General features: G+C 31.9%; 1 protein-coding gene across 2 annotated transcripts; it reads left to right on the forward strand.

Annotated features, from left to right (window-relative positions):
* Positions 1-81: 81 nt before the first annotated feature.
* LOC143044749 (protein tweety homolog 2-like) lies at positions 82-27,553 on the forward strand. 2 transcript variants are annotated; one of them, XM_076216877.1, is made up of 14 exons: positions 82-328; positions 7,532-7,692; positions 14,185-14,296; positions 14,873-15,111; positions 18,506-18,601; positions 19,151-19,223; positions 19,704-19,773; positions 20,284-20,342; positions 22,060-22,152; positions 23,210-23,349; positions 24,261-24,362; positions 25,723-25,836; positions 26,659-26,713; positions 27,359-27,553. In XM_076216877.1, exons 1-14 carry the CDS (start codon positions 212-214, stop codon positions 27,425-27,427), a joined length of 1,500 nt encoding a protein of 499 aa, XP_076072992.1. In that variant the 5' UTR covers positions 82-211; the 3' UTR covers positions 27,428-27,553. The 2 variants fall into 2 exon arrangements, with proteins under 2 accessions (XP_076072992.1, XP_076072993.1); XM_076216878.1 differs by having other exon boundaries at positions 26,662-26,713.

The raw sequence follows: 27,553 nt of genomic DNA on the forward strand, positions 1-27,553 counted from the left end.
TGAAATATATCATTAATTTACTTCTGCCTTTATTAGAAGATACTTCATTTCCTAGATTTTTCATGTCACGTGATCGTCAAGTTTCGAAAGTCAAAATGGCGGACGTCTCATGAGATGATGAGTGACCATTATGTGTTAGTTATTTCAAAACTTTGGAATGTTACTAAATAGTTTGACTGAATAATTTCGCAAGAGAGAAGAATATTTCAAAATGGATTCGTTCGAACGAGAATGGATAACAAACTTTTTGCACTCATTTCCTCATGTTACTTTCTCTTTTAAGCTAAATAACTCAACATTCAACCCAGATGATGCTGATTACAGAGAGGTAATAGAGTTAACTATGATGTGATTGTCTGGAAAAAAGAAGTCTCTATTAAAATAACATTTAGTTCCTTGCATACTGTGACCTTTATTGTTATAATCCCTTGTATACAATAGACTATTTTCATATTACCGACTGTTGACTACGGTTTTTATTATTTTTTGACAGGTTACCTACATGTACAACATTCTGGTACTCGGTCAATTAATAGCAACATAAAGAAGTAACATCAAGCATTTAATCGGTACAAGTCTTGGGGAAATATACTGCTTTATATTTTCTTTACACAACAAATTCATCGGAAAATAGTAAAATTACCCGTTTGATGTTACTTCTTTCTGTTGCTCATAATTGACCGAGTACCAGGATGTAATAGGTTACCTGTCGAAAAATGATTAAAGCCAGAGTCAATTGAATAGCGTTCCGGCACCAATATATTTTTTTTTGTATGTCTATGCAAGCAAAGATATACTATAATATAAGGCAGGCATTACCTTTGAAAGGGGACGAAGTCTGTGTTAATTATTTTTTTTCGTAACTTCCAAATTTTTTAAAAAAGAAATAGAAATACTGTAATGTGTCCGATTTTGGTTCTGTTGTTAGGGATTTTGCTTGTGAAGTTATGATATCTTGTTCAATGTAAACAAATAATACGATCATCAGGTAACGTTTATTCATATCAAAGAAAAGAATTATTAAAAATGAAATTGGTATTGTGTTCCTTGAGTTCGGAGTCACTGGTTCCTATGTTTCACTAGACTACTCAAAGTCTCATGACAACGAGACCGGAAGAAGGAAGTACACAAATGTAGATTTTAGAATTTCTGCGTTTTGAGCAAATGCAGGAATTAAAATTAGTGAAAGAAAAAAAAAAAATAATGATTATGAGTTCAAACCAGGTTTGATTCACCATTTTCTACATTTGAAAATGCCTGTACCAAGTCAGGAATATGACAGTTCTTGTCCATTCCTTTTTGATGTGTTTTGTCATTGATTTTGCCATGTGATTATGTACTTTCCGATTTGATTTTCCTCTGAGTTCAGTATTTTTGTCATTTAACTTTTTAGTACATCTGTTAACAAAATCCCTGTGTGTATGGTTTAATCATGTGAAAATAAGAAGTAAATGTACAAAATGTAGTGTAAGGCTAGAGTTTGAGTTATTGGCATTACTTTCCTATTGTCAAATGACAAGTATGTAAAGATTGATACAGTTATTTCATTATGTAGATCAGGATTATAAGAGCCATTTTAACTTAGTGTGAAAAACCATTCAGACTAGCAGATCCCTATCCCCTAAACAATACCACAAAAAGATTGTAATGGTCTTTATATCAAAGCACCCCAATTATTTTTATTCATTATTGTAAGTGGGCCGCTAGTTAAAATAGTTTTAAAAAATAGGTTAAAAATATTTTTCTTACAAAACTTTATGTTTACATGTTCCATAAAAACCCAAATAATTCCATCAGGTGCTGATTTGACTTTATAGCCAGATGCCTGTTTGAACAGATATTGATCTCACCTAGTGCTAAAGAGACTAGAATTTCATGAAAACACATATGTACACTGTAAATGTACAATATCTTTCTTGTTTGTACAGGATTGTTTATTAACATGATTTAAAAAAGATTCATAAATTCCCCCCCAAAATTGTATCTGATAAGGAGTATAAAGTAATGTACATGTACAGTGTATCTACATTGTATCTGTGTCCTAAAATAACTTAAAAGGATCATAAGGAGTATAAAGTAATGTACATGTATCTACATTGTATCTATGTCATAAAGTAACTTAAAAGGATCATCTGGTAGTATCTGCCTTTATTTTAGATTAATATTATTTTGCCAAACTGGTCAAGAATAAGAAATAAATGTGTTTTTCTGCACGCTTTGAAAATGCAGTTTTCAAAAAAACAAAGCTAGAAAGCAATGAATGAACAAAGTAAGCATCAAGAAAAGAATAGTGAAATTGGATTTATTTGGTTAGCATGGATAGACTTAATTTTTATTCTGGCTTATAAGTCTTAATTATAAAAAAGTGATTTGGTAAAGCTGACCCTAATCATTGTGAATACTTTGTCTCTAAATCAATTTTAAATAAAGTTTAGTCATGATCAGCTCTTCAAGATAATTTATAGTAGCTACACCTACAAATGTACTATGACGATTTTAGGAAATTTTATAAAGATTACACCAATTTAGTTAAAACATTTAATAATGAAACAACTACATTTGAATGTTTTTTTTTAATTTACCTTGGAGTTTGGTAGTTTTGTTAATATTTTTTTTAAAATAATGGCTGGGATGTCTTATACATGAAATGGATGTTAGTCTCAGATAATACATGAATGGGATGTTAGTCCCAGATAATACATGAATTGGATGTTAGTCCCAGATAATACATGAATGGGATGTTAGTCCCAGATAATACATGAATTGGATGTTAGTCCCAGATAATACATGAATGGGATGTTAGTCCCTGATACATTTTAATACATGAATGGGATGTTAGTCCCAGATAATACATGAATTAGTCCCAGATAATACATGAATTAGTCCCAGATAATACATGAATTAGTCCCAGATAATACATGAATTAGTCCCAGATAATACATGAATTAGTCCCAGATAATACATGAATTAGTCCCAGATAATACATGAATGGGATGTTAGTCCCAGATAATACATGAATGGGATGTTAGTCCCAGATAATACATGAATGGGATGTTAGTCCCAGATAATACATGAATGGGATGTAAGTCCCAGATAATACATGAATTAATCCCAGATAATACATGAATGGGATGTTAGTCCCAGATAATACATGAATTGGTCCCTGATAATACATGAATTAGTCCCAGATAATACATGAATTAGTCCCAGATAATACATGAATGGGATGTTAGTCCCAGAGAATACATGAATGGGATGTTAGTCCCAGAGAATACATGAATGGGATGTTAGTCCCAGAGAATACATGAATGAGATGTTAGTCCCAGATAATACATGAATGGGATGTTAGTCCCAGATAATACATGAATGGGATGTTAGTCCCAGATACATTTTTTTTGTAATACATGTACATTGTACATGAATTGGATGTTAGTCCCAGGTAAAACATGAATTGGATGTTAGTCCCAGATAATTTTGCATGATAATGGTATCTAAGGAATTGGATGTTAGTCCCAGATAATCATGAATGATAATGATTTTTAAGGAATTGGATGTTAGTCCCAGATAATCTTGCACATACCTGCCAACTTTTCAAAATTTCCATGGGGGTTTTGCGTGCAAGATGGCTGTTATAGTCCTAAAAAACCTTCAAGGGGGCCTAGGCTTCAAATACATTTAAATGTTGTTTTTTGGCTACTTCTTACTTTTTTTTATAAGCCTCATGTCATTGTAAAATTAATTGTTTTGTTTAAAATTGTGGACAAAATTGTTCATTCAAAATTTCAATTTGGGAGCCTCCATGGGGGAAATCCCCTGCAAATAGTGACAGTTGGTCACAGGTATGCATGCATGATAATGGTTTCTGAGGAATCATTTTTTTTAATCTAAGGAAACAATATTTTTTAAGGTTATCCATCAGTTTCTTAAATTTTAAATATTTAAAGGGGCACTAGCTGTCAAATTCATGGTCACCGATTTGACTCAAATTCTAATATTTGATTTATAACAATGTAAAACATTTATCCAAACTATCAAAAGTCTAAAATAAACAGTTTACAGAGCACATGGGGTAGATAATATATATGTTCGTTTCGTGTGTATTTGAGTCCAGACGCCATCTAATTACCTATCGATTTGACCTCAGATGACCATATAAGCGATGTAAACATAAATAAAGATATGAATAGATTAAACCAACACGTGCAATTAGATTTTGATAGGTCTGTTTGATTTTATTTTATAGATTAAAAATAGATGTTTCTCATTGTTTTTAACCGTATAAGAATGATTTGATGTGCATCGAATTAGTAATCAAATGATTTACCATAGTTTCTTTAAATAATCAGTACACCTACAATGCATGCGTTGTCAATCTCTAGCTAGGGGTTAAATTGAAGTTCACATGAATACGGATTTAAAGAGGTCGACTCATTCACTTCCAAGTGAATTACTAATTATCAATGTTTATTAGCGTAATTTGACAAAATTGAACCTTTTTGGCTGCAAAAAGCGAATTGCTATTTCACTATTTCACTTTCATTATTGATTGAACAGAAAAAATCAAACTTTAGATTTTTTATATATATCTCGTAGCTAGTGCCCCTTTCAAGTACTAAACTAGCAGGTTTATTTTAATTTTTTTATTGAACATGTTGAATGTGCATTATGTAAACATGTAAACATGTAAACACACTTTCAAAGAAAGTATGCTGGCTTTATGTATAACTAATTAAGGGGAAATAACCATGATAAAATTAAGGTAAAATTTTAGCAGTTTTCCAATAGTTTAATATTATTTTTTTTTAGTATGTAAAAATTAACTTATTGTTTCAAATGATATACATTGTATAAAACAAATGCTTTAAATCTTAAAAAATGTGATCAATGATATTACATGGAATACCTGTCACTTTAATTATGCTACCAGGGGGTGTTTAACAACCTTGACTACCCATGAGAGGGATTTAATTATCCAAACACCATTAAACTATTTATACCACTAATTGTTTATTAGAACATTTAAAGATAATGCACTTAATCCTAATGAGTCTAGAATATGCAAAAGTATTGGTAGAAATTATGCATGAAGTCAATTGACATGATTGGTCAAGTCCTGTTTATTGATAGGTTATATGTACATTGTATATTATGAATATAGTTCCCTAGTGAATTGGAGCAATATATAGAGAACCAAGAACATAGTTATTTTAAGAGTAAGGCTGGGCTAAGTTTTAGCGAGGACTAATATAATTAGTATATGATAGTCGCAGGTTTTGTGTTTCTTCCAAACAGATAGTGTGTGTGTATATTTTTTGGCATGGCTTCTTTTTAATAGATTATTTAAATATTTTATTCCAAATGTCATGGGCTAAAATTGTTTCAGAAGGGATATGTTTTTTCTTTTTTATTAAAGTTGAAGTTGAAATATAATTGTTTTCTCCCAAGAGGAAATCCAATGTCCCCTTCGAAAGGAGGTCAAGTCCTGGATGTTTTGGTCCTGATAACTTCTTTGCCCTGGTTTGTTTTGCTGAAGTTCAAAGTCAAACCTACATTTGCCCTTTTTTTCTCTACTCTGTTTTTTATTCTTTCAGAAAAGATTTCTGCAGCCTTCTTACCACTGTGGTCAACTTATTCTTCAATCACAGTTTTCCCTTCACATTTATGCAATGGGATTCAATACTGAATTTCTTAAAAGAGTAGTCATGATTAAGATAGCTGCATATATGACGAATTAAACTATGGAAGCTAAGACAGTCAATTAATAGCTATTGATTTGGATTAGATAAAGGTTTTAACATTTTTAAAATCTTTGTACACATGATGCTCATTATGATGTTTAATTCAAATAGAGATTATCTATCACCTCAGTTCAATGTAAAACATATTCATCTTTTTTGTTGAAATGAGTTTTTATATGACAGCAAAAATTGAAAATTTTTTGGTTGTATATTGGTATCACGTTGGCGTCGTCGTCCTTTGTCGTCATCCTCCAAAAAGGGTCCAAATAAGCATTTTTCTTGGTTTTCTCACAATAACTTTAGAATAAGTAAACAGAAATCTATGAAATTTTAACATAAGGTCTATGACCACAAAAGGAAGGTTGGGATTGAAGTCCCAACAGTTTAGGAATTAGGGGCCAAAAACAGGTACCAAAATAAGCATTTTTCTTGGTTTTTGTGGGTATGTCGATCGTCTCAAAATTGCTTTCCATTCTCAAACTTGAGTTTGCCGCAACCATTATGATTGTATAAGAAGGATATTTGACTTCTTATATCCATGATATCTGAACATGAAACCTCACACAATCAAAACTTTTACGGTAGTTTGAACATATCAGTAAGTTTTCAAAGGTACTTTTACAAAAGACTTAAATAACAGTTAAATGAAATGAGATATTTGTGTCATATTAAATTATGCCTTTTTCTGTGACCTACAGACACAGTTCTGTAAGATTTTAGATTCATGCTAATCCAGGTAAAACTTGTTAAACCCTAAAGGTCAGCTACTGTGATATTAAATTTTATTTCCAGGTGTTAATGTTAATGCTACTGACATCTACATTTGTATAATTGGTATGTAGGCACACACATCAAAATTCTTTTTTACTTCTGCTATCACCTTTCTCTGGAACCAGGTTGTAAGGTTACCAGTTTTTTCCCTGCCCAAAACGGAGACACAGAAACTGATGTGTTACAATGATTGACACATTTAATTTTAAAATTCATACCATGGCTAGTTTTTGTCATTGGAAAAATGTATTTATAGCTTCAATTGTATAAAGCACTTTATAGAAGTTAAATAAAGATTTGAGTGATGAAGAGTGGGCTGCTTATACATGTTATATTGTGTTCAGGATCAGGAGTGGCCTGTATGGTGTGTAGGTGGATATTTCAATATCCAGCTGAGCTGTAGTCAAGATCATCTCTAATGATTGACACATTTAAAGTTACAAAACTAAAGCTATTGACACATTTACATTGATTTACACTTCTAACTGCATTAAACTATCCAAAAGGTCTTTACCCTAATGTCCAAATTTAAATAAGTCGATCATGTATTAAAGTAGAAACAGACTGTGTTCTTTATTTGTAGGTCAATTTATATATATTTCATGTTTGTATATCATTGGATTGAATAACATATTTTCCTTTTATTTTTTAGCATCTTAACAGAAAATATTTCATGTCACAGACCATAAATGATTATTTTTGCAAAAGATCATTTAATTTAGGTCAAATTAAGCAAAAGATTCAAGTAAAAAAAGATGGACCTGGAAATAGCGTACTTGTGTAGTATACAAATACAAAATTTGATGCCAGTTTCACCTTAGCTGTATTTGGCACAACTTTTTAGAATTTTGGGTCCTCAATGCTCTTCAACTTTATACTTGTTTGGCTTTATTAAATAACTTTTTTGATCTGAGCGTCACTGATGAGTCTTATGTATCCGAAATGCTGTCGGCGTATTATTATCCTGGTACCTTTGATAACTAATTTCATTTTTTTATTAACATTGCTATTTTGTCTTTCAGTCAATCATCTTCCTAGCAATATTACCAGTAGTGCTGTTTGTACTGTTTTTGATAATCAGTCTGTGTTGTACTTGTTACCAATGCAAGAAGGAAAGACCACAGAAAAGAGTGAAGTCATGTTGTCCAGCTGGTATCATTGGAATCATTATATTTGTGGCCATGTAAGTTTTTTTAATTGATTTTGAGTGATGTCAAACTTTTTATGCCTTTTTATACGACCGCAAAAATTGAAAATTTTTTGGTCGTATATTGGTATCACGTTGGCATTGTCGTCTGTAGTCGGCGGCGGCGGCGTTCGAAGACTTTTGGTTTTCACACTTTAACTTTAGTATAAGTAAATAGAAATCTATGAAATTTAAACACAAGGTTAATAACCATGAAAAGAAGGTTGGGAATGATTTTGGAAGTTTTGGTCCCAACAGTTTGGGAATTAGGGGCCAAAAAGGGCCATTTTCTTGGTTTTCGCACTATAACTTTAGTTTAATTAAATAGAAATCTATGAAATTTTGACACAAGGTTTATGACCACTAAAGGAAGGTTGGGATTGATTTTGGGAGTTTTGGTCCCAGAAGTTTAGGAATTACGGGCCCAAATAAGCATTATTCTTGGTTTTCGCACACAATAACTTTAGTATAAGTAAATAGAAATCAATGAAATTTAAACACAAGGTTTATGAACACAAAAGGAAGGTTGAGATTGATTTTGGGAGTTGAGGTCCCAACAGTTTGGGAATTAGGGGCCAAAAAGGGGCCCAAATAAGCATTTTTCTTGGTTTTCGCACAATAACTTAAGTATAAGTAAATAGAAATCTATGAAATTTAAACACAAGGTTTATGACCATAAATGGAAGGTTGGGATTGATTTTGGGAGTTTTGGTCCCAACAGTTTAGGAATAAGGGGCCCAAAGGGTCCAAAATTAAACTTTGTTTGAATTCATCAAAAATTGAATAATGGGGGTTCTTTTTTATGCCGAATCTAACTGTGTATTTAGATTTTTAATTTTTGGTCCCATTTTCAAATTGGTCTACATTAAGGTCAAAGGGTCCAAAATTCAACTTAGTTTGATTTTAACAAAAATTGAATTCTTGGGGTTCTTTGATATGCTGAATCTAAACATGTACTTAGATTTTTGATTATTGGCCCAGTTTTTAAGTTGGTCCAAACTGGGGTCCAAAATTAAACTTTGTTTATATTTCAACAAAAATTGAATTCTTGGGGTTTTTTGATATGCTGAATCTAAACATGTACTTAGATTTTTTTATTATGGGCCCAGTTTTCAAGTTTGCCCAAATCGTGGTCCAAAATTAGACTTTGTTTGATTTCAACAAAATTTGAATCCTTGGGGTTCTTTGATATGCTGAATCTAAACATGCAGACCTGCCAACTTTTGAAAATCCCCATGGGGGATTTAGTGCGCGACCATATTTTTAAGGGTTACAGTTTTTGCGGCATTTCTGCGTGCACTGTTTTTACTCTTAAAATAGTCTCATATCTCTTCTTTTTCTTTTGGTATACTGATGATAAGCTTATAAGCCTTGATTTCTTTTATTTACATGATTCTTGTACTTATTTTAAAATTGACAAAACAATTTAAGAAAAGAGAAAAATGACAATAAAAAATGAAGGATTTAAAATGAAGACCCTCCTTTCCCCCCTCCAAAGACCTGCTTGTCTTTAGACCACGACTCAAAAGACATGAACCTTTATGTCCTAAAGTTAGAAAAATAAATTCAGATTTTTATTAAGTCTGCCAGTATTAATGAGAAAATGGATAAAATTTGAGTTATCTTTCTTTGTGTTCAGAGGTGCTCTTACCGGCGGAGGCTTATTTTCAGTAGAAGTGTATACAAAATGGCATCGATTTTAAATCAACAGACTCATGTCTGTTTTCAAAAATTAAATGGATTTCAAGATAAACGATGTTTTCTTAAGAGTTCATTACACTGTTCTCATCTTTTAGTTAATATGATTTTGTCATGGAACTACGGTAAACGTTGCAAATTGTGCTTATATGATAAATTGGTTAAAAATCAAAGGCCGTCTGACTGAATTTCTGTTTACAAATATTAACTAATTTTGAGGATCGTTAACCCATCAGGTAATTCGATTACTTGCAACAACAAATTATGACACCTGTTGTGACCGTTGATTAGCACAGGGTTAAACTTGTCATAATATGTCCCCAGGTAAAATTATAGATTTTTAAAAATTGATCAGAAAAACTTCAAAATCGGTAACCAATAATTTTTTCGGGTATATTTTGTGAAAATCGTGTTTTTGACTTGTTTTACGATCCCGATATCGGGATTCGGGTTGAGGGATGAAAATCGGGATGATACCGCGAAAATCGGGATAGTTGGCAGGTCTGAACATGTACTAAATAAATAACTTATAATTTTTATTATGGGTCCAGTTTTCAAGTTGGTCCAAATCGTGGTCCAAATTAAACTTTGTTTGATATCAACAAAAATTGAATCCTTCGGGTTCTTTGACATGCTGAATCTAAACCTGTATTTATATTTTTGATTATAGGCCCAGTTTTCAATGCTCCAAATTGCGGTCCAAAATTAAACTTTGTTTGATTTCAACAAAAATTGTATATATGGGGTTCTTTGATATATGCTTAATCTAACCATGTATTTAGATTTTTTATGTTTGGGCCCGGTTATCAGATTGGTCCACATTGAAGTCTAAAGTGTTCAAAATTGAACTTTATTTGATTTCATTAAAAACTGAATTCTTGGGGTTCTTTGATATGCTGAATCTAACCATGTATTTAGATTTCGGATATTGGACCATAATAGGTAATGTCCAATTTAACAGTCAGGATTCTACTTCGTCAGAATTATCTCCCCATTATGCCAGTTCATTTTCACAATCGTAGAAATGGAAGCCATTGTAGGGATGACGCTCTACCAATTTTGCTCATGGAAATCGATAAATTTATCCACATTGCACCATTACGATCCTTATATGTCAGTTGTATTTTAAAAGACAAATGTATCAACTAGCTAATGAGCATCAGTTAATGATCTTGTTTGCATCACCCCAAGGGTGACTGGGGTATAGAAATATGGTCACTTGGTCTTCTCCCGACCGGCAGTAAAACGCTTGCTGAAGTGGGGCGTCCGTTTGGCTGTGCGGGATGTATCAAGTTCGCAGTCACGTCCGTCAGAAGGGGACGTTAAATCCGATGCCTCGTGTAAAGAGAGTGCCACGCTCTTTGCACGTTAAGAACCCTTGCAAAAACTCTTTGAGGGGTCCGTAGGTGGCCTGTTGCAAGGCAAATTTTCTGTCCCTATCCAATATACCCTCATTTGCCAGTGGCAGTCCAAATTTCCCCGACCATCATCCTAGATGGCCTCTATTACAACAACCTACCTATTGTATTTATTGTGAACTTGTTCTCGTCCTGAATATGCATGAAATATTTGCCACTGGACGTTAAGCAACCAACAATCAATCAATCAATCTTGTTTGCATAGATTCAACTTAAAACTATTGTCTGATCGGTTGTCAGGTGGAATTTTTGAAAATTCATAAACATTTAAAAAAATTCTAATTAAAAATTTCGTGGAAGGGCAGACTAGATTTTTTTAAGTGTATAAAGACTATAAACACTAGTTTTCACACACAAAAAATTATATTTTTTCAAAGATATGCATTTTCATCATCCAACTTGAAAGAGTGTCGTCAAGTACTTTCAGTAAAAAAATAGCTAGTATTCGAACACACCTTCTCTGTTTTTGTGACTCATTAGATAGGTATTTCACTTGACCCATATATTTCATCTTTTAGTACTGTTATTTGTTTGTGTTATAAAGTCAATCTGTAGCTTTGATATATAAAAATAACAGAATCTGAAGCGAGACGATGTATGAAATAATCTTACTTTGTACGATATCAAGACAAAATATTCAACTCAAACACGCCCTAACATAAAAAGGTGCACTCGATTTTCTCTTTTCGATACAATTGTTACCCATTTTTTAGAATTTTTTCTTGAGTCACATAATGGAAGGGCAGACACGAAAATTTTTGAACTATAATCGGAGGTTATGCATTTTCTTCATCCAACTTGAAAGATACCCATGTCGTCGACTTGAAATCTAATTGTTCTGCTTAACTATGTACTAGATAAATTGAAAACCTATGCAAATGGTGTTTTTAAAATAAAACACCTCGTAATTGAAAAGAAAATTGTAATTTTGTTTGTTTCTATTACCTTTTAAAATTTTTGTCACTATAGTAAACAATACCATACACATTTATCGCCTTCTCTAACAAAGAGTTTCTATTCTTTTGTTCTATTTCAACCGGGTTTCCGACTGTTAAAATTTAAAGTTTTTAAGTTTAAGTTCTTAGACCACATTCATTATGTGTGAGAAACCTGTGTTGTGTCAACTATTTAATCACAATCCGAATTCAGAGCTGTTTCAAGCTTGAATGTTGTGTCCATACTTGCCCCAATGTTCAGGGTTCGAACTCTGTGCGGTCGTATAAAGCTGTGACTTGCGGAGCATCTGGTTAAAATATGGTGTGTTATGATTGCAATAAGGAGATGTTGTATGGTATTATAGGGAGATGTTGCATTGTATGATTACAATAAGGAGATGTTGCATTGTATGATTACAATAAGGAGATGTTTTATGATTGGAAAAAAAAAAAAATGTTAAGGTAAAAAATTACTAGATAATGGCAAAGAAAGTTCCCTAAGTTTTTAAATCCATGTCAATTGGACTCCATACACTTTGTCTCAATTGTTCTGCTATCATTGGACAATCAGAAGTTCCCGTAAATTTGTTATGTCACAAGAGAAAATGTTTGACACCACAAACAAAAAGAGATTTTTGTATGACGTCAATAGTTTAAGTGTTGTTAAATCTCAGGTTAAGTGTCACAGATCCACAATTAGCTATAGTGATAAAGTCTATCCACCTCAATATCTTTTTATATTCCAGTTATATTGAGTTATTCAAAGAATTTTTATTTCATCTTACCCACACCAAACTCCCTTTAAAATATGTATACAATAAAGACAAGTAGAAATAAAAGATGTGAGTCAGTCAAAGAGGAACAAGTTAAGATATATTATTACTCAAACGCATCACTGCAGAAATTTAGTCTAGTATCAATATTCTGAATGTTTGCAGTACACTTGAAGCTAGTTGATTATCATTGATGAATCTGATTATTTGTGTAATTATGATACTTAATTAGCTTTGTACTTCCGTATTTAAAACTGCAGTCTAAAAAGACACTGTAAGAGGGCATTTACAATAGGTAAAATATATACATTATTGATTTTCCAGATACTGTATGTTATTGTATACATAAAATGGTGACAGTTACGGATATACTATCAAACAGACCACACAAAAGCTCACATTTTTTGGGGCATTCATGCATGCATTAAATGCACACACAGTTGCCTATTCAACATTTTACTGATTAAAATTATCAGACCTAACAAACAAAGTGTTTGCTTACGGTTCCTCCTTGCAACAAAAAGGGAACATAAGTAGGAACTGTTTTTAATGTAACTGACTTGTTGTACAATGAGTGAATAGGAAGAATTGTAATTTTTCTCATGATTCAAAAGTGCATATAAAGCTTAAGGATAGCCTTTGAGGCATTTAAAAAAATAAGAAAACCCTAAACACAAGTATATTTAATGTTCTTTATATTTTGGCCTAATCACAGAGAATTTATGTGCATTTAATATGGTTGACAAAATAATTTTAGGTATGATTGTTTTAGAGAAATACAAATATTTTTTATTAAAGCTAAGTCATGTTTCTACTTTTCACTTAATTGTTGTTTTGAATAGATTAATAATTGTACACTTCTTTCACAAAGCACATCAATATGGAAAAAAAATACATCTGTTCCATTCTCTAATTTTAGTTTGCTACAACCAAATGTTATGAAACTTATACAATATGCTAATTACTACAAAACACAGATCAAGTCTGAAGTTTGGTGGCATCACTTTAACCATTCTAGAGTTATACCCCTTTCTAGAGTTAAACCCCTTTACCATGTTTACAAATGGAAACATTGCTTTATTTTTCGTTTCCGTACTCTAACTTTAGTTTGCGTCAACCAAATGTTATGAAACACATACACAATGCCTATTACCACAAACCATAGGGCAAGATGGAAATTTGGTGGTATCACGTTTAATGTTCTAGAGTAATGCCCCTTTACAAATAGAAAATATGCTGAATTTTTCGTTTCTGTTGTCTAACTTAAGTTTGCCTCAACCAAATGCTATGAAAATTATACACAATACTAATAACCACAAAACTCTGATCAAGTACAAATTTGTTTAGCATTTCTTGTAATGTTCTTCAGTTATGTTCCTTTTTAATTTTATATGATATGCAAGCAGGTGCATCATCTGTGTCCCATGGTCACATTCCCCATAGAAATTTATTAACATAGGGTTCAGTTGCTATCTCATTGATATATAATTCATTATGATGAACATACAAAAGATATGCCATGTTTATATCATATTTTTATTATATTTGATTGTCATTTATGAACAAAATTAATCAAATGTGAGTATTAACCATTTAAAAAATTCCTTACCTAATTTCTTTAACCCTTGGTAAATTAATGAATCTTAATTTATTTTATTATTGTAGAGCTGCAGCTGCTATTGGTTTGTATGCAAACGAAAAGACTGACAATGGAGTCAACGACTTTAATGATGCAGTTAAAGATGTAAATAAAACATTGACAGAAGCTCTCAAAACTGTAAGTATTAACTGATAGTTGAAAATTCTCAGTTGCAATATGTTTACCCTTCAAAAACACCTGGTGTCACCCTCAGTTTTTGTGGGGTTCTTGTTGCTCAATCTTGAGGTGTTTTTTTTTTTTTATTATTGAAAAGATACAACTTTTTATTTACAGTAGGCTTTGACTGTTGCTTTATAAATATCAATGATAATAATGGATAAAGGGAAGTAACCCAATTTGCTTTTTGAATTCAATTTCTTCTTTATAGTTCTCAAATTTTGTCTATGTTGATTTAGTATAGTTACGATAATCATTATAACATTAAATGTTATAAGGAAGCAAAAACTAATCATAGAATTTAAGAAGGTAACCTGTGTAAAAAAAATAAAAAATATAGCTCGGAACTAAAAGTATGTTTGGATATTAATGTTTCTCAAAAATTCAGGATATGTTGACTAATATATTGAGTCATTGACTAGTGAGAAATGTCTATCAAAATCTTATTTGGTGAAAGACGGGTTCAAGGAAAGATTTTCACAAACAGTAAATTTTGATTATTTATAAGCAAACATGGTGAAAATACTTTTTTTTTAGATAAATAAAATGCATGGTATTGCTGCAAATCTAGCAGACAGAAGTATACCAGATTTGGAAAAAGTTTTACTGGGTATGATATCCAACCTAACAGTAAAGACACAGATAGGAGAGTTTACTAAAGACATGTTAGACCAGTCTAATAAAGCCAAAACAGATATCAAAAATTTATTAGATAGCACTCCTGATGTTAACCTGGATTTTATATCTGACAATACAACCAATGGAGAATTTATAAGGTTGGTATGCTAGGGATGAAAAATTCACAGCAGTTTCGCTATAAGACTTATTACCGAAACTGAAAATGAGGAGTAAACTTCAATGAGACAGCCTCACAGTCCAAAATAAAAAAAACCAACTGAACAGCTAAAATTATGTTGTTTTCACCAAGGAAACTTAACACGTTTTTATTCAAAAACATAATCTGATTTATAATATCTATAACTAGATATCGTTTGCCTTCTATTATTAGAAGTATTAGAACACACCCGCGAAATCGCGAGCATACAAGGTTTGTTAACTGTTGTAGAATGTTTTTTTTGTAAAATATATTATGTATGGAGAATTTCGGTATAAGGTATCAAAAGCTCTGTCCCTTTTTCCAAAGTTCGATATTTGTTTCCTTTCTGTAAGTTTCAATTATTTTCATGTTTCTGGCCTCAGACCACAATTATTCTTCTCCTTTGCTACAATATTAATGAATCTTTTGGTAAAAGTCAAATTGAATAAAAAATTTGCACCGCGTCAAACATGAAATAAATGTAACTGCTTATAAATAGACCATTATTAGTGTAATAAAATATGCTTCTCGGACAATCCAGTAGTGCTTTTTGTCGAGCCTTCGACTTTAGTCGAAAAAGCGAGACTAAGCGATCCTACATTCCGTCGTCGGCGGCGGCGGCGGCGGCGTCCACAAATATTCACTCTGTGGTTAAAGTTTTTGAAATTTTAATAACTTTCTTAAACTATACTGAATTTCTACCAAACTTGGACAGAAGCTTGTTTATGATCATAAGAAAGTATCCAGAAGTAAATTTTGTAAAAATAAAATTCCATTTTTTCCATATTTTACTTATAAATGGACTTAGTTTTTCTGCGAGGAAACATTACATTCACTCTGTGGTTAAAGTTTTTAAAATTTTAATAACTTTCATAAACTATCCTTGATTTGTACCAAACTTGGACAGAAGCTTGTTTATGATCATAAGATAGTATCAAGAAGAAAATTTTGTAAAAATAAATTTCCACTTTTCCGTATTTTACTTATAAATGGACTTAGTTTTTCTGCGAGGAAACATTACATTCACTCTGTGGTCAAAGTTTTTTAAAATTTTAATAACTTTCATAAACTATCCTTGATTTGTACCAAACTTGGACAGAAGCTTGTTTATGATCATAAGATAGTATCAAGAAGAAAATTTTGTAAAAATAAATTTCCACTTTTCCGTATTTTACTTATAAATGGACTTAGTTTTTTTGCCAGAAACAAAACATTCACTCTGTGGTTAAAATTTTTGAAATTTTTATAATGTTCTTAAACTATCCTGGATTTCTACCAAACTTAGACAAAAGCTTGTTTCTGATCATAAGATATTATTCAGAAGTAAATTTTGTAAAAAAAAAATTCACTTTTTCCGTATTTTACTTATAAATGGACGTTTTTCTTCCAGTAAACATTACATACAGTCTGCAGTTAAAGTTTATAAAACATTTATTAGATTCATAAACTATCCTGGATTTTTTACCAAACTTGGAAGCTTCTTGCAATCAAAAGACAGTATCGAGAGGGAAATTTTTATTGATGTTTTTCCTCATTTTTGTTGAGTCTGCGATTAACAGCAAAAGTAGGCGAGACACTGGGTTCCGTGGAACCCTTACAAATTTTTCTTTTGAGAGTCTTATTAACATACCAATGGTAGGTATGAATCTTGTGTAAAAAACTAAGACCGGCTTAGGCTAATTTATAAATAGACCATTATTAGTGTAATAAAATATGCTTCTCGGACAATCCAGCAGTGCTTTTTCTTTTGAGAGTCTTATTAACATACCAATGGTAGGATATGAATCTTGTGTAAAAAACTAAGACTGACTTAGGCTAATTTAATGGGATGGTAGGAGGGGTCCTGATCCTGAGGTCCTGGGCTTAAAAACGAAATCCCGAATTGCAGAATTTAAAAAAATTCATATCCCAATATCCCGAAATCGAAAAAATATATTCCTGGATCCTGTAAGGATCCCAAAAAGCCCGAGCTAAAAAACCACCCGTTCCTGACGTCAGGAAAAAGGTCCTGCCTCCCTCTTATCTCTAACCTAATTTCATTTTTGCCAAATCATTACTTTTACTTTAAACAATAAATTTTTATGCCCCATTTATAGGCATTATGTTTTCTAGTCTATGCATCCGTGCGTTCGTTTGTTTGTCTGTCCGTCCGTCCGTCTGTCCCGCTTCAGGTCAAAGTTTTTGGTCAAGATAGTTATTGAATAAGTTGAAGTCCAATCAACTCGAAACTTAGTAGATATAGTGCCGATGTGGCAACCGTGTACTATGGACACATTCTTGTTTCCACATGTTGAAAAATTCACTTATTTTAATATATATGCAACTGGTATGACCCCTTACATAGTAAACATTTCAAAGAAAACAGTAGACAGAATACAGATAGTCTCTATATATTAAAGTTGTATAATCGTAGTTTCCATTGCAGGTTAACGTGAAAAATAATTGTCCTGTCTAAGGAGGTATAATAGTTGTGGTTATCATGGTTATTGCGATCTAAACACCATGATATGGAGAACGCTCTGATTGGCTTATTTATTTTTTCAGTTTTGTTATCAATCATACGATTGGTTGTACTTGTGCATGTTTCAAACCCGAAGTCTGATCAATGACTTAAAGTCAGTCTGATGACGGAATCAATATCCGGACTACTTTTTTGTCGTTTTTCTACAAAAATAACTCAATCTGAAAAATCATAAGAATGTATGACAAATGTGACTATGCATGTTACCTATAGAACACAGAGGCATGATGATTAATTCATCGTGGAAGGAAGAGAAGCTCCACACAAAATGAGGTCTTCTCGTTTAATAGTATAGATAACATTTCTCAAAAACTATAAACAGTTGTCAACTAAATTGGTTGTATGGAATGACTGTAATGGGAACATGTCTGTCAGGCTGGTTTCATCTGACTGAGACCTCATTTTCAAGGTTCTTTGCTTAATATTACTTTTTTGTGTTTTGGTCAATTTTTTTTTTTAGTAAATTAAGCAATAGGCAAATTTGTTAGGTGTTTCAATTTGGAATGGTTTAAAGGCATATATATATATCTGTCTGTCAGTTATTAACTGACCTTGATATCATTTTCATGGTTCATTGGTCAATTAGTTTGTATATAAAAAAAGGTAAGGTGTATATATCAGTCCGACATTATTTATCTGACCTGAGTTTCTGTGATGTTAAAAGCCTTATCTTTTAGACTTCCAACATAAAGTGAATAAGCAGTTAAGCAGGCCAGACATTTCAGCGGTACACTCTTGTTTTAGATGTATAAGTTGATATATTTTGCCTGTATTTTATTAGATTATTTTATTAGATGTATTTTGCCTGTTATATGTTTGATTTTCCTTATAGATGGACATCAACAGTAATTGTATTGTCTGTGATACTTTTTGTATTAGTTGTATCATTGTGTGGCTGTTGTAAAAGATCAAGGTGTCTCCTGGCAACGTAAGTATAAGGTGTATATGATACTAAAGTAAAAAAGTTTAATTTGCATAAAATATCTTATATCCTGATTCTACAAAATTCTACATCTATCTATGCAGATTGATTTCTTGGTGTTAATGCAAATATCAGCACTATTGGCTAGTTCATGGCGGTATGTTTTTTTGGTCGGAAAAAGCCAGAGTGCCAAGAGAGAACCACAACCTAGAGTAGGAAAACTGACAATCCTAGTTAATTAAGATTGGAGTTGAATGTACCTGCCACATGCTGGTTTCAATTTGAAGCACCAGAGTTGACAGGCTAGTGCAAGGATCTGGAATTTTTTTCACACAATTTGGTCATTTTGAATTTGAGATAACCTAAAAGTTGCCTGTTGGCAGGTTGGTGCCTTTTTCCCCCAATATTTTTTTGAAATCACACTAGAAAAAAAAAGAAAAGAAAAAAAAATTATGAAAGCTTATTTTGATATATCCAAAAAGATTTAAAATATTTAAACTTGAAATTAGGCCATTAAGATTTATTTATTTATTTTTTCTATGTGTGTATTTTCAGCTCTATTTCCTTTGGTTTCCTTATCCTGTTCCTCTCCTGGATAATGAATGGAGTATACCTAGGAGGGAGTGTGGTAAGTGATGGTACCAGTCTTGCTTTGAAATATGACAACCAAAAACCAGAAAACTTTTGAAGAATATTGCTTTTGTCCTGGCAAAAGACTCCAGTTTCTGTAGAATTTGATTCAGGCCTTTTCCTGGAAAAAGTTCAATGACGTCAGGAGGTTGGACCGTGCGTTATAGCATAATTAACCAGAATGTGTCCATAGTACACACATGCCCCACTCACACTATCATTTTCTATGTTCAGTGGACCATCAAATTTGGGTAAAAACTGTAATTTGGCATTAAAATTAGAAAGATCATATCATAGGGAACATGTGTACCAAGTTTCAAGTTTATTAGGCTTAAACTTCATCAAAAACTACCTTGACCAAAAACTTTAACCAGAAGCAGTACCCCGGTACTATATTCATGTATAAAGAAAATTGGGATTTTTGACACTGTCCTCTCTATATTCAAGATCATTAATAAACTATTTGATTTATTTACAGACAAATGCAGATTTATGTGTGGATCCAGAAAGTTTTATAGAGAATGTTGTCAATGAGAGAATAGAGAAAGGTAATTACTGAGATTATACAATGTAGTACAGTTGTGTGATGGATTGAACACCATTTTCTACACATTTGTATAAACTCTTATGTTAAAAAAAATAAGATGATGTCAGATGTTTGCCAATTAGACAACTATCCACCAAAGTTCAAAATAGACAAATGTATTAATTAAAACTAACAGAAGACAGCTCTCTCTAAAGCAAAAAATCTATAACTGTAAAATATAAGGGCATACACTACAAACAAGCACAGGACAATTTATACAGCCTCCACTCAACAAGAAAACAAACCCTGCAACCAATATAAAAATAATGAGATTTTGTAATTAACTCAATAAGACAAGTGAATAGAAATAAGTTTGTTCTTTTTTCAATCCTCAAAAATTACTTTCTTGACCATGATCTTCAAATATATCTATGGTCTATTGCATGTTTATAAAATATTCATTTGAACTTTATCATAAAATTGTTTTATGAAAGAGGATAATAACCAACTTCCCTTACTATTGTTTTTGTAGACATAATCAAAACCTACATTAAATGTAAGGATGACGGAGCAGCAGGTCAATACTCTCAGGTTAGCTGGAAAAATTCTTTTGATAATTATTACTGTAAATTCAGAAGTTATTGCAATGTTTTTATTATTGCGAAAAATGCGACAGGTTTTAATCACAATAATTTAAACTTGCATTTTGACATTTTTGTCGAGCCTGCAACTTTTGTTGCAGAAAGCTCGACATAGGGAAGTGATCCGGCGGTGGCGGCGGCGGTGTTAGCTCACTTCTTAAATGTTATATATTTTAGAAGGTGGAAAACCTGGATGCTTCATATTTTGTATATAGATGCCTCATGTTACGAAGTTTCCGTCAGTCACATGTCCATTGTCCTTGACCTCATTTTCATGGTTCAGTGACCACTTGAAAAAAAAGTTCAGATTTTTTGTAATGTTAAATTCTCTCTTACTGTAAGTAATAGAATAACTATATTTAGTATGTGCGTACCTTGCAAGGTCCTCTTGCCCATCAGACAGTTTTCACTTGACCTCGACCTCATTTCATGGATCAGTGAACAAGGTTAAGTTTTGGTGGTCAAGTCCATATCTCAGATACTATAAGCAATAGGTCTAGTATATTCGGTGTATGGAAGGACTGTAAGGTGTACATGTCCAACTGGCAGGTGTCATTTGACCTTGACCTCATTTTCATGGTTCAGTGGTTATAGTTAAGTTTTTGTGTTTTGATCTGTTTTTCTCATACTTTATGCAATAGGTTTACTATATTTGTTGTATGGAATGATTTTAAGGTGTACATGTCTAGCGGGCAGATGTCATCTGACCTTGACCTCATTTTCATGGTTCAGTGGTTATAGTTAAGTTTTTGTGTTTTGGTCTGTTTTTCTCATACTTTATGCAATAGGTTTACTATATTTGTTGTATGGAATGATTGTAAGGTGTACATGTCTAGCAGGCAGATGTCATCTGACCTTGACCTCATTTTCATGGTTCAGTGGTCAAAGTTAAGTTTTTGAGTTTTGGTCTTTTTATCTAATACTATATGTCATAGGTCAACTATATTTGGTGTATGGAAATATTTTATGATCTATATGTCAGTCGTGCAGGTTTTATTTGACCTTGACCTGGTTTTCACGGTTCATTGCTCAGTGTTAAGTTTTTGTTTTTTGGTCTATTTTCTTAAACTGTAAGCAATAGGTCAACTATATTTGGTGTATGGAAGCATTGTTAGCTGTACATGTCTGCCTGGTATATGGTTCAACTGACCTTGACCTCATTTTCATGGTTCATGTTAAGTTTATGTGACAGTCGTAATAAAGCTTTATATTTAGGAGTATCAACATAATATCAATGATTAGTAAAGAAGGCAAGACATTTCAGCGTGTGCACTCTTGTTTATATGAATTAAACAAGATTTTTCTCAAAATTGCAAAAAATAAACACATGCTATAATTTCTGAATTTAAAGTTTCTTACTGCCTTACCTTTCTTCAAAAATATATAGAAATGATAAGCAGCACTTAGTCTGAAATGTTATGAGGCTTTTTTGATTTTTTGCTGTTTTTTTCTTACAATGTCTTTTTCTTTGCGAGAAAATCTTCCTCTCAATTTTGAGATCCAATTTTGCCATGACATCTTCACTGACAGATGATGAATTATTTTTTGTAGCACAAAATGAAGTTAAGAAAATGTTAGCATAAAAAAATGAATAAAATTTTATTTGTTGTACTATGCAGTTATTATATTGTAGTGTAATTTTAAGTATATAAACTTTTACATTTCAGGACATTTCAGAAGCTTTAAGTGCTGTAACTTTAGCGAATGACACATTATCAAAGATTTATAATGTCAGCATTAGTTTAAGTATAATAAATAAAGTAAGTTGAAGTTCTGTATGTTAACAATGTTATATCGTAATGTATACAAGTGTACAACATTGAAGCTATATATTGCACATATGCACATCATAAATGCCTTGGCGGTATGAATGTTGGCATTTAACAGTCACTATTCATAAAAAATAAGTTTGCTTGTAATGGTTAATGTTGATTGATTATATTTTGCTGTCAAGTTTTTGTTTAGGATGTTGTGAAGGATAGCAGGTTTTCAGATTTTTTTATGCAACTGCTTCAAAATCAAAAGTGTTTTTATTTCTAATGAAATAATTCATTCAAAACAATGTTAACAAATACAGTGTGAAGAGAACAACTATACAGTATCTTTAAACATCAGTTTTATTTGGTTTTTGCTCAGAATACAATTAAAATCTAAGCATTCTACATGCTTCTAATAATAATCACCACACAACAATCCAATTCGAAATTATTTACAAAGCAAACCCCATTCTTCTGAAGTTGTTTCATAACTTGCTTAGGTCTTTTAATTTTACACACTTATAACTACAATTTTAGAGGACCCTTCATTTCTTTTAAAAACTCTACTAATTTACGTAGATCACATTAGTATGCAATTTTAAAGAAATAACCCATTATTAACTGATAATCTATGAAAAAATTTAGTACTTGTTTTAATAGGTAATTTGAGTTATTAAAGGGGTTTCTTTGCTGTGGCGTCTAACATGTCTAGGTCGTTTATCCACTGTGTTACTTGACGGTCAAAACTGAGGTTGCGTTGGCTAGGATTGCCAGTTCCTTGCTGAAGGTTGTGGTTATTTCCAGGCACTCAAGCTTCCTCCAACAATTAAAACTGCCATCACAATATAGCCAATAGTCGCTGGAAAAAAAAATGCTTTACAAATTGTTATACGAATTTAACTCAAAATGATGAAAATATTACTAAAGGTATGTTTCACAAGTGATTGAAAGGGAAATTCTTGTCCTTTGGTCTTTTATCTGCTTCATGATCTTTTATTTCTTTTTAAAGTAAAATGTAAATGCAAAATGTTTTTATTTTAAAATGCTTTTATATTTGTAGGTAAAAGGGCCTATAATAGCTGTCAGAACACAACTGAACTATGGTTTTGGAAATCTGACAGCTCTGAGTAATGTGTTCCAGTGTCAGAGAACACATGATAATTACTTAGCCATTAAGGAAGCAGTATGTCATACAGTTATGTAAGTAAAATGATATAATAACTTCTCCAAGAATTAAGGGAGCTGTGTCAGAAAGAAATGGACCCTATGCATATATGTTTACCTATTTTTAAGGGGAAAATATCTCTATACAAGGTCTATAACTGTTTGAAGAGTTGATATAAGAACACTACAAAACAGACCGAAATATGACTTTTATTTCATATTTGAATGTTCCGTAATGGGTCAACGTGAACTTGAATAAGGTAGATATTTATCCAACACAGCTCAAATGTTGAAAAGTGATCAAGGAACTCATTGATTTGAGTATTGACAATGTTATTTAATAGTTAGGTCATGATCTGAATTTGTATTACAAGAATTTTAAACAAAAACAAAAAAGAAAGTACAAGAAACTATATTGATAATAAGATAGCTATCCAACAGTAAAAATAATAGAAAAGATATCCGTAGGTCAACTAATCATCTTCAACAATAAACCAGTTATACCATATGTCAAGCTCTCATTCAAAGGCTAAAAAAATAAAACAAATAAGTTTATCAGAGACTACAAAATTTTGAACAGACAAAAACACTAAAATGATATTAAAGTAGTAATTTAACTTATGCAAACCAATTATCACTATTATACAAAACAAAATTTAGTCTTAAATATACTTCTCATTGTAATAAAAGAAGTAATGAGCATACTGTGGATTCATTATTATTCGTTGGATACCAATTTTCATGGATTTCGTGGTAACCTGAAACCAAGAATTTAAATGTCCAACGAATTACAAATTGTGTATAGGTGTTTATGCAGACTTTTGAAAAACAACGAAATCAAATATCAACTAAAATGCAAGTTTTCTTCAAACCATGAAAATTGGTACCCATGGAAATAAATGAATCCACAGTAAACTGAAATGGAGATATTTATTTATCTTTTGCAGATTCAACATGTCCCTGATATTGGCAGCATTCCTTTTGTTATCTTTGTTATTATCATTAACACAGTGTATTCTTCCTAAAATGTGGCATCTCAGTGGCAAAAGGTAAGTTATATAATGTGGCATATCAGTGGCAAAAGGTAAGTTATATAATGTGGCATATCAGTGGCAAAAGGTAAGTTATATAATGTGGCATATCAGTGGCAAAGGGTAAGTTATATAATGTGGCATCTCAGTGGCAAAAGGTAAGTTATATAATGTGGCATATCAGTGGCAAAAGGTAAGTTATATAATGTGGCATCTCAGTGGCAAAAGGTAAGTTATATAATGTGGCATATCAGTGGCAAAAGGTAAGTTATATAATGTGGCATATCAGTGCCAACAGTTTAGATGAAATTTTCATCTCAATTAAAAAAAGTCAGATTTAAATGTGGCATCACAGAGGCTAAAGATCAGGTAATAATGTGGCATCTCAGAGGCTAAAGATCAAATATTAATGTGAATCTCAGTGAAAAAGGTTGGGCAGAATTTTCATCTCAGTTACAAAAGGTCAGATTTAGATATTGCATCTCATTGGGAATTGTTGCTTCTCCGTGATAAAAAGTATGGGATCTCACTCTCAGTGATCAAAGGCAAGATGAAATTGTGGCATTTAATCATTAAAATGTCTGTGCTTAATGATACATAGCTTGTGCTGTTTCTCAATGGTAGAATGAATAAGGAAATTGTAAATTGATCAGGTAACAAAATATCTACTTTTAACACCATGCTGTTTTTATGTGATTCTGACAAGACAAGAATTGTAAAGAAAACTTTGTTATAAACAACTGCACATTTTTGTAATTTTTTTCTATAGAACGAAAGTAAGCTCTGTGAAACAAGTTATTTTTGATTTCCAGTATTTTGCTATAAACAGTGTGATCTGTAGAAAATTTCACACATGTATACAAAGACTAAAACAACTTTTTTTATGCCCCCTTTATGGGCATTATGTTTTCTGGTCTGTGCATCCGTTCGTCCATTCATTGGTCCGTCTGTTCCGCTTCAAGTTAAAGTTTTTGGTGGAGGAAGTTTTTGATGAAGTGCAAGTCCAATCAACTTGAAACTTAATAAACATGTCACCTATGATATAATCTTTCTAATTTTAATGCCAAATTAGATATTTAACCCCATTTTCGTGGTCCACAGAACATAGAAAATGATAGTGCCAATGGGGCATCTGTGTACTATGGACACATTATTGTTTTAAATTTGTATGTTTTAATAGGTTTAGTTTGTGCCTTTTAGATCTCTTGGCTGACATGTGAGGTATTGCCATCACTTGTAAGGTTTCTCATTTGTAACTATCTACCTTCGATCTCTTCTTTTCCAACTGATGATCAAAGTCGATTTTTAAAACAGAATATAAAAAAAAGAAAAGTTAAAAAAAATGATAGGAAAGCTAATGATATATTATGTTTTGTAGAAGAGGAAGTGGCTACAGACCAGTGGATGATACAGACCCATTTGTACCAAGGCCACCTCCATATCAGGACTACGGAGCAGTATATGGAATAGGATCTCCACTTGGACCTTCAAAGTAATTAATTTTTTTCTTTGAATTGAAATTAAGAAAATAGAAAATTTACCTTTTTTAGCAGTATTCTGTCAATATATTTGACTTATTGATTGTACTGGCTATAATTTGGCTATTTGACTGTTCTACCTATAATTTGGTTAATTGACTGTTTTGGCTATAATTTGACTAATTGACTGTTCTGGCTATAATTCAACTAATTGACTGTTCTGACTATAATTTGACTAATTGACTGTTCTTGCTTTAATTTGGCTAATTGACTGTTTTTGATATACTTTGGCTAAATTGACTGTTATTTCTTTGGATATCTTTTGATTGGTTAGTGTTTATAACTTGTTTAAATTAAAGGAGTTTTTGTTGATACACCAATGTCAATCAATTTGATAGTCTGTCTCACAAGTTTTGGCATATTTTTTACAGAAAGTACAAAATATAACTACTATTCTTCATATTTGATATCAAGATTTCTTTTTAAACCATAGTCATTGATTGGTTTCATCATAAAATATTTGTCCCTGCACATTAAGCAAATGTTATCAATCAATAACTTTGAGTCCACTTCCCATCATCTTCTTATTTGCCTACTGTGCATGAAATTTGGATGTGTATATATACAGTTTTTTTCTGAGCTAAGAATTGGCAATTTTAACAAAATTTAGTTACTTTAAGATTCTTAATTTACATTTCCTATTTTCTATCTCAATTTTTTTTAGTTCCTCTAGGGTATATGGGTTTTTTTTTAAATTTTTGTTGGTGTTTATAAAATAGAAATAGATAAATACATGTACTTGTTTGCATATTTCAATGAAGTTTTGTTTGTTTCAGCAGTGATGCCATCAATATGACAGGAGGACCACCTCTAGACTCACCACCACCTGCTGTAAGTTTATCTCAAAACCTAAATCAGAAAAATTTGTTAGAAATTGGTTAATTTTACCAATTGTTTTCTACGATAAAGGTTCATAGCTAATCAAGAGACCCTACCCCCCCCCCCCCCCCCTTTTTGTGGGAAAAATTGTGGTTGATTAGTTGTGGGATGACTGGAGCAGAACCCTTTTAGGCAGTCAGTGCCCCTTTCCCCTTTTGAAAAAGACCTAGGAAACAAACCCAATATCTTTATATAAATGATGTACAGAGCTGAAGAGAATTATCAGTGTTGTAACTTCTTGAGTTGCATATTTGATCTATCTATATTCTAATTTGCAAGGAGATCATCTCAATGTTACCATCATTCTAATGATATTATTAATGAAATTCAGAATGATTCATAGTAGGACTTATTTAATTTATCTGTGTAACTGGTGTTCTAATTTTATGTTGGCTAGTGAATTACTTATCACAGAGTGAGAATTAATAAGTCCTGTATTTTCACTCAGTTAAATACAGAATTTATTTCACTATGAATAATAAAATATTATTAATATAGCTATATTACCTTCAACTGTTCATTTCACAGATTAAATTCGATTTAATAATGAAATATCTTTAATAATTGAATTTACGTATTCATGATGTATTTTCTCAGTACTCTGTACGAGGTTTTGGTGAGAGCAGACATACCAGAAGTCACAGTACAACTTCAAGTGAAACATGATGTACAGAGTTGATAACTGAGAAACTTGAGATTATAAAGACTAAATAATTACTGATCCGCCCACCTAAGTGGTTTTGTATTGACATTTAAACTGTGTGTACAGTAATAAATGTGTTCTGTAAGAAA

This window comes from Mytilus galloprovincialis, chromosome 9 (genome assembly GCF_965363235.1).
Source record: "Mytilus galloprovincialis chromosome 9, xbMytGall1.hap1.1, whole genome shotgun sequence".
Taxonomy (NCBI): Eukaryota; Metazoa; Mollusca; class Bivalvia; order Mytilida; family Mytilidae; genus Mytilus; species Mytilus galloprovincialis.

Bases quoted from the DNA above. Each gene is read 5' to 3' on its own strand.
- LOC143044749 (XM_076216877.1), top strand. From the start codon at position 212: ATGGATTCGTTCGAACGAGAATGGATAACAAACTTTTTGCACTCATTT. The intron at 19,224-19,703 runs GTAAGTGATGGT...ATTTATTTACAG, and splicing joins TATACCTAGGAGGGAGTGTG to ACAAATGCAGATTTATGTGT. The intron at 23,350-24,260 runs GTAAGTAAAATG...TATCTTTTGCAG, and splicing joins GCAGTATGTCATACAGTTAT to ATTCAACATGTCCCTGATAT.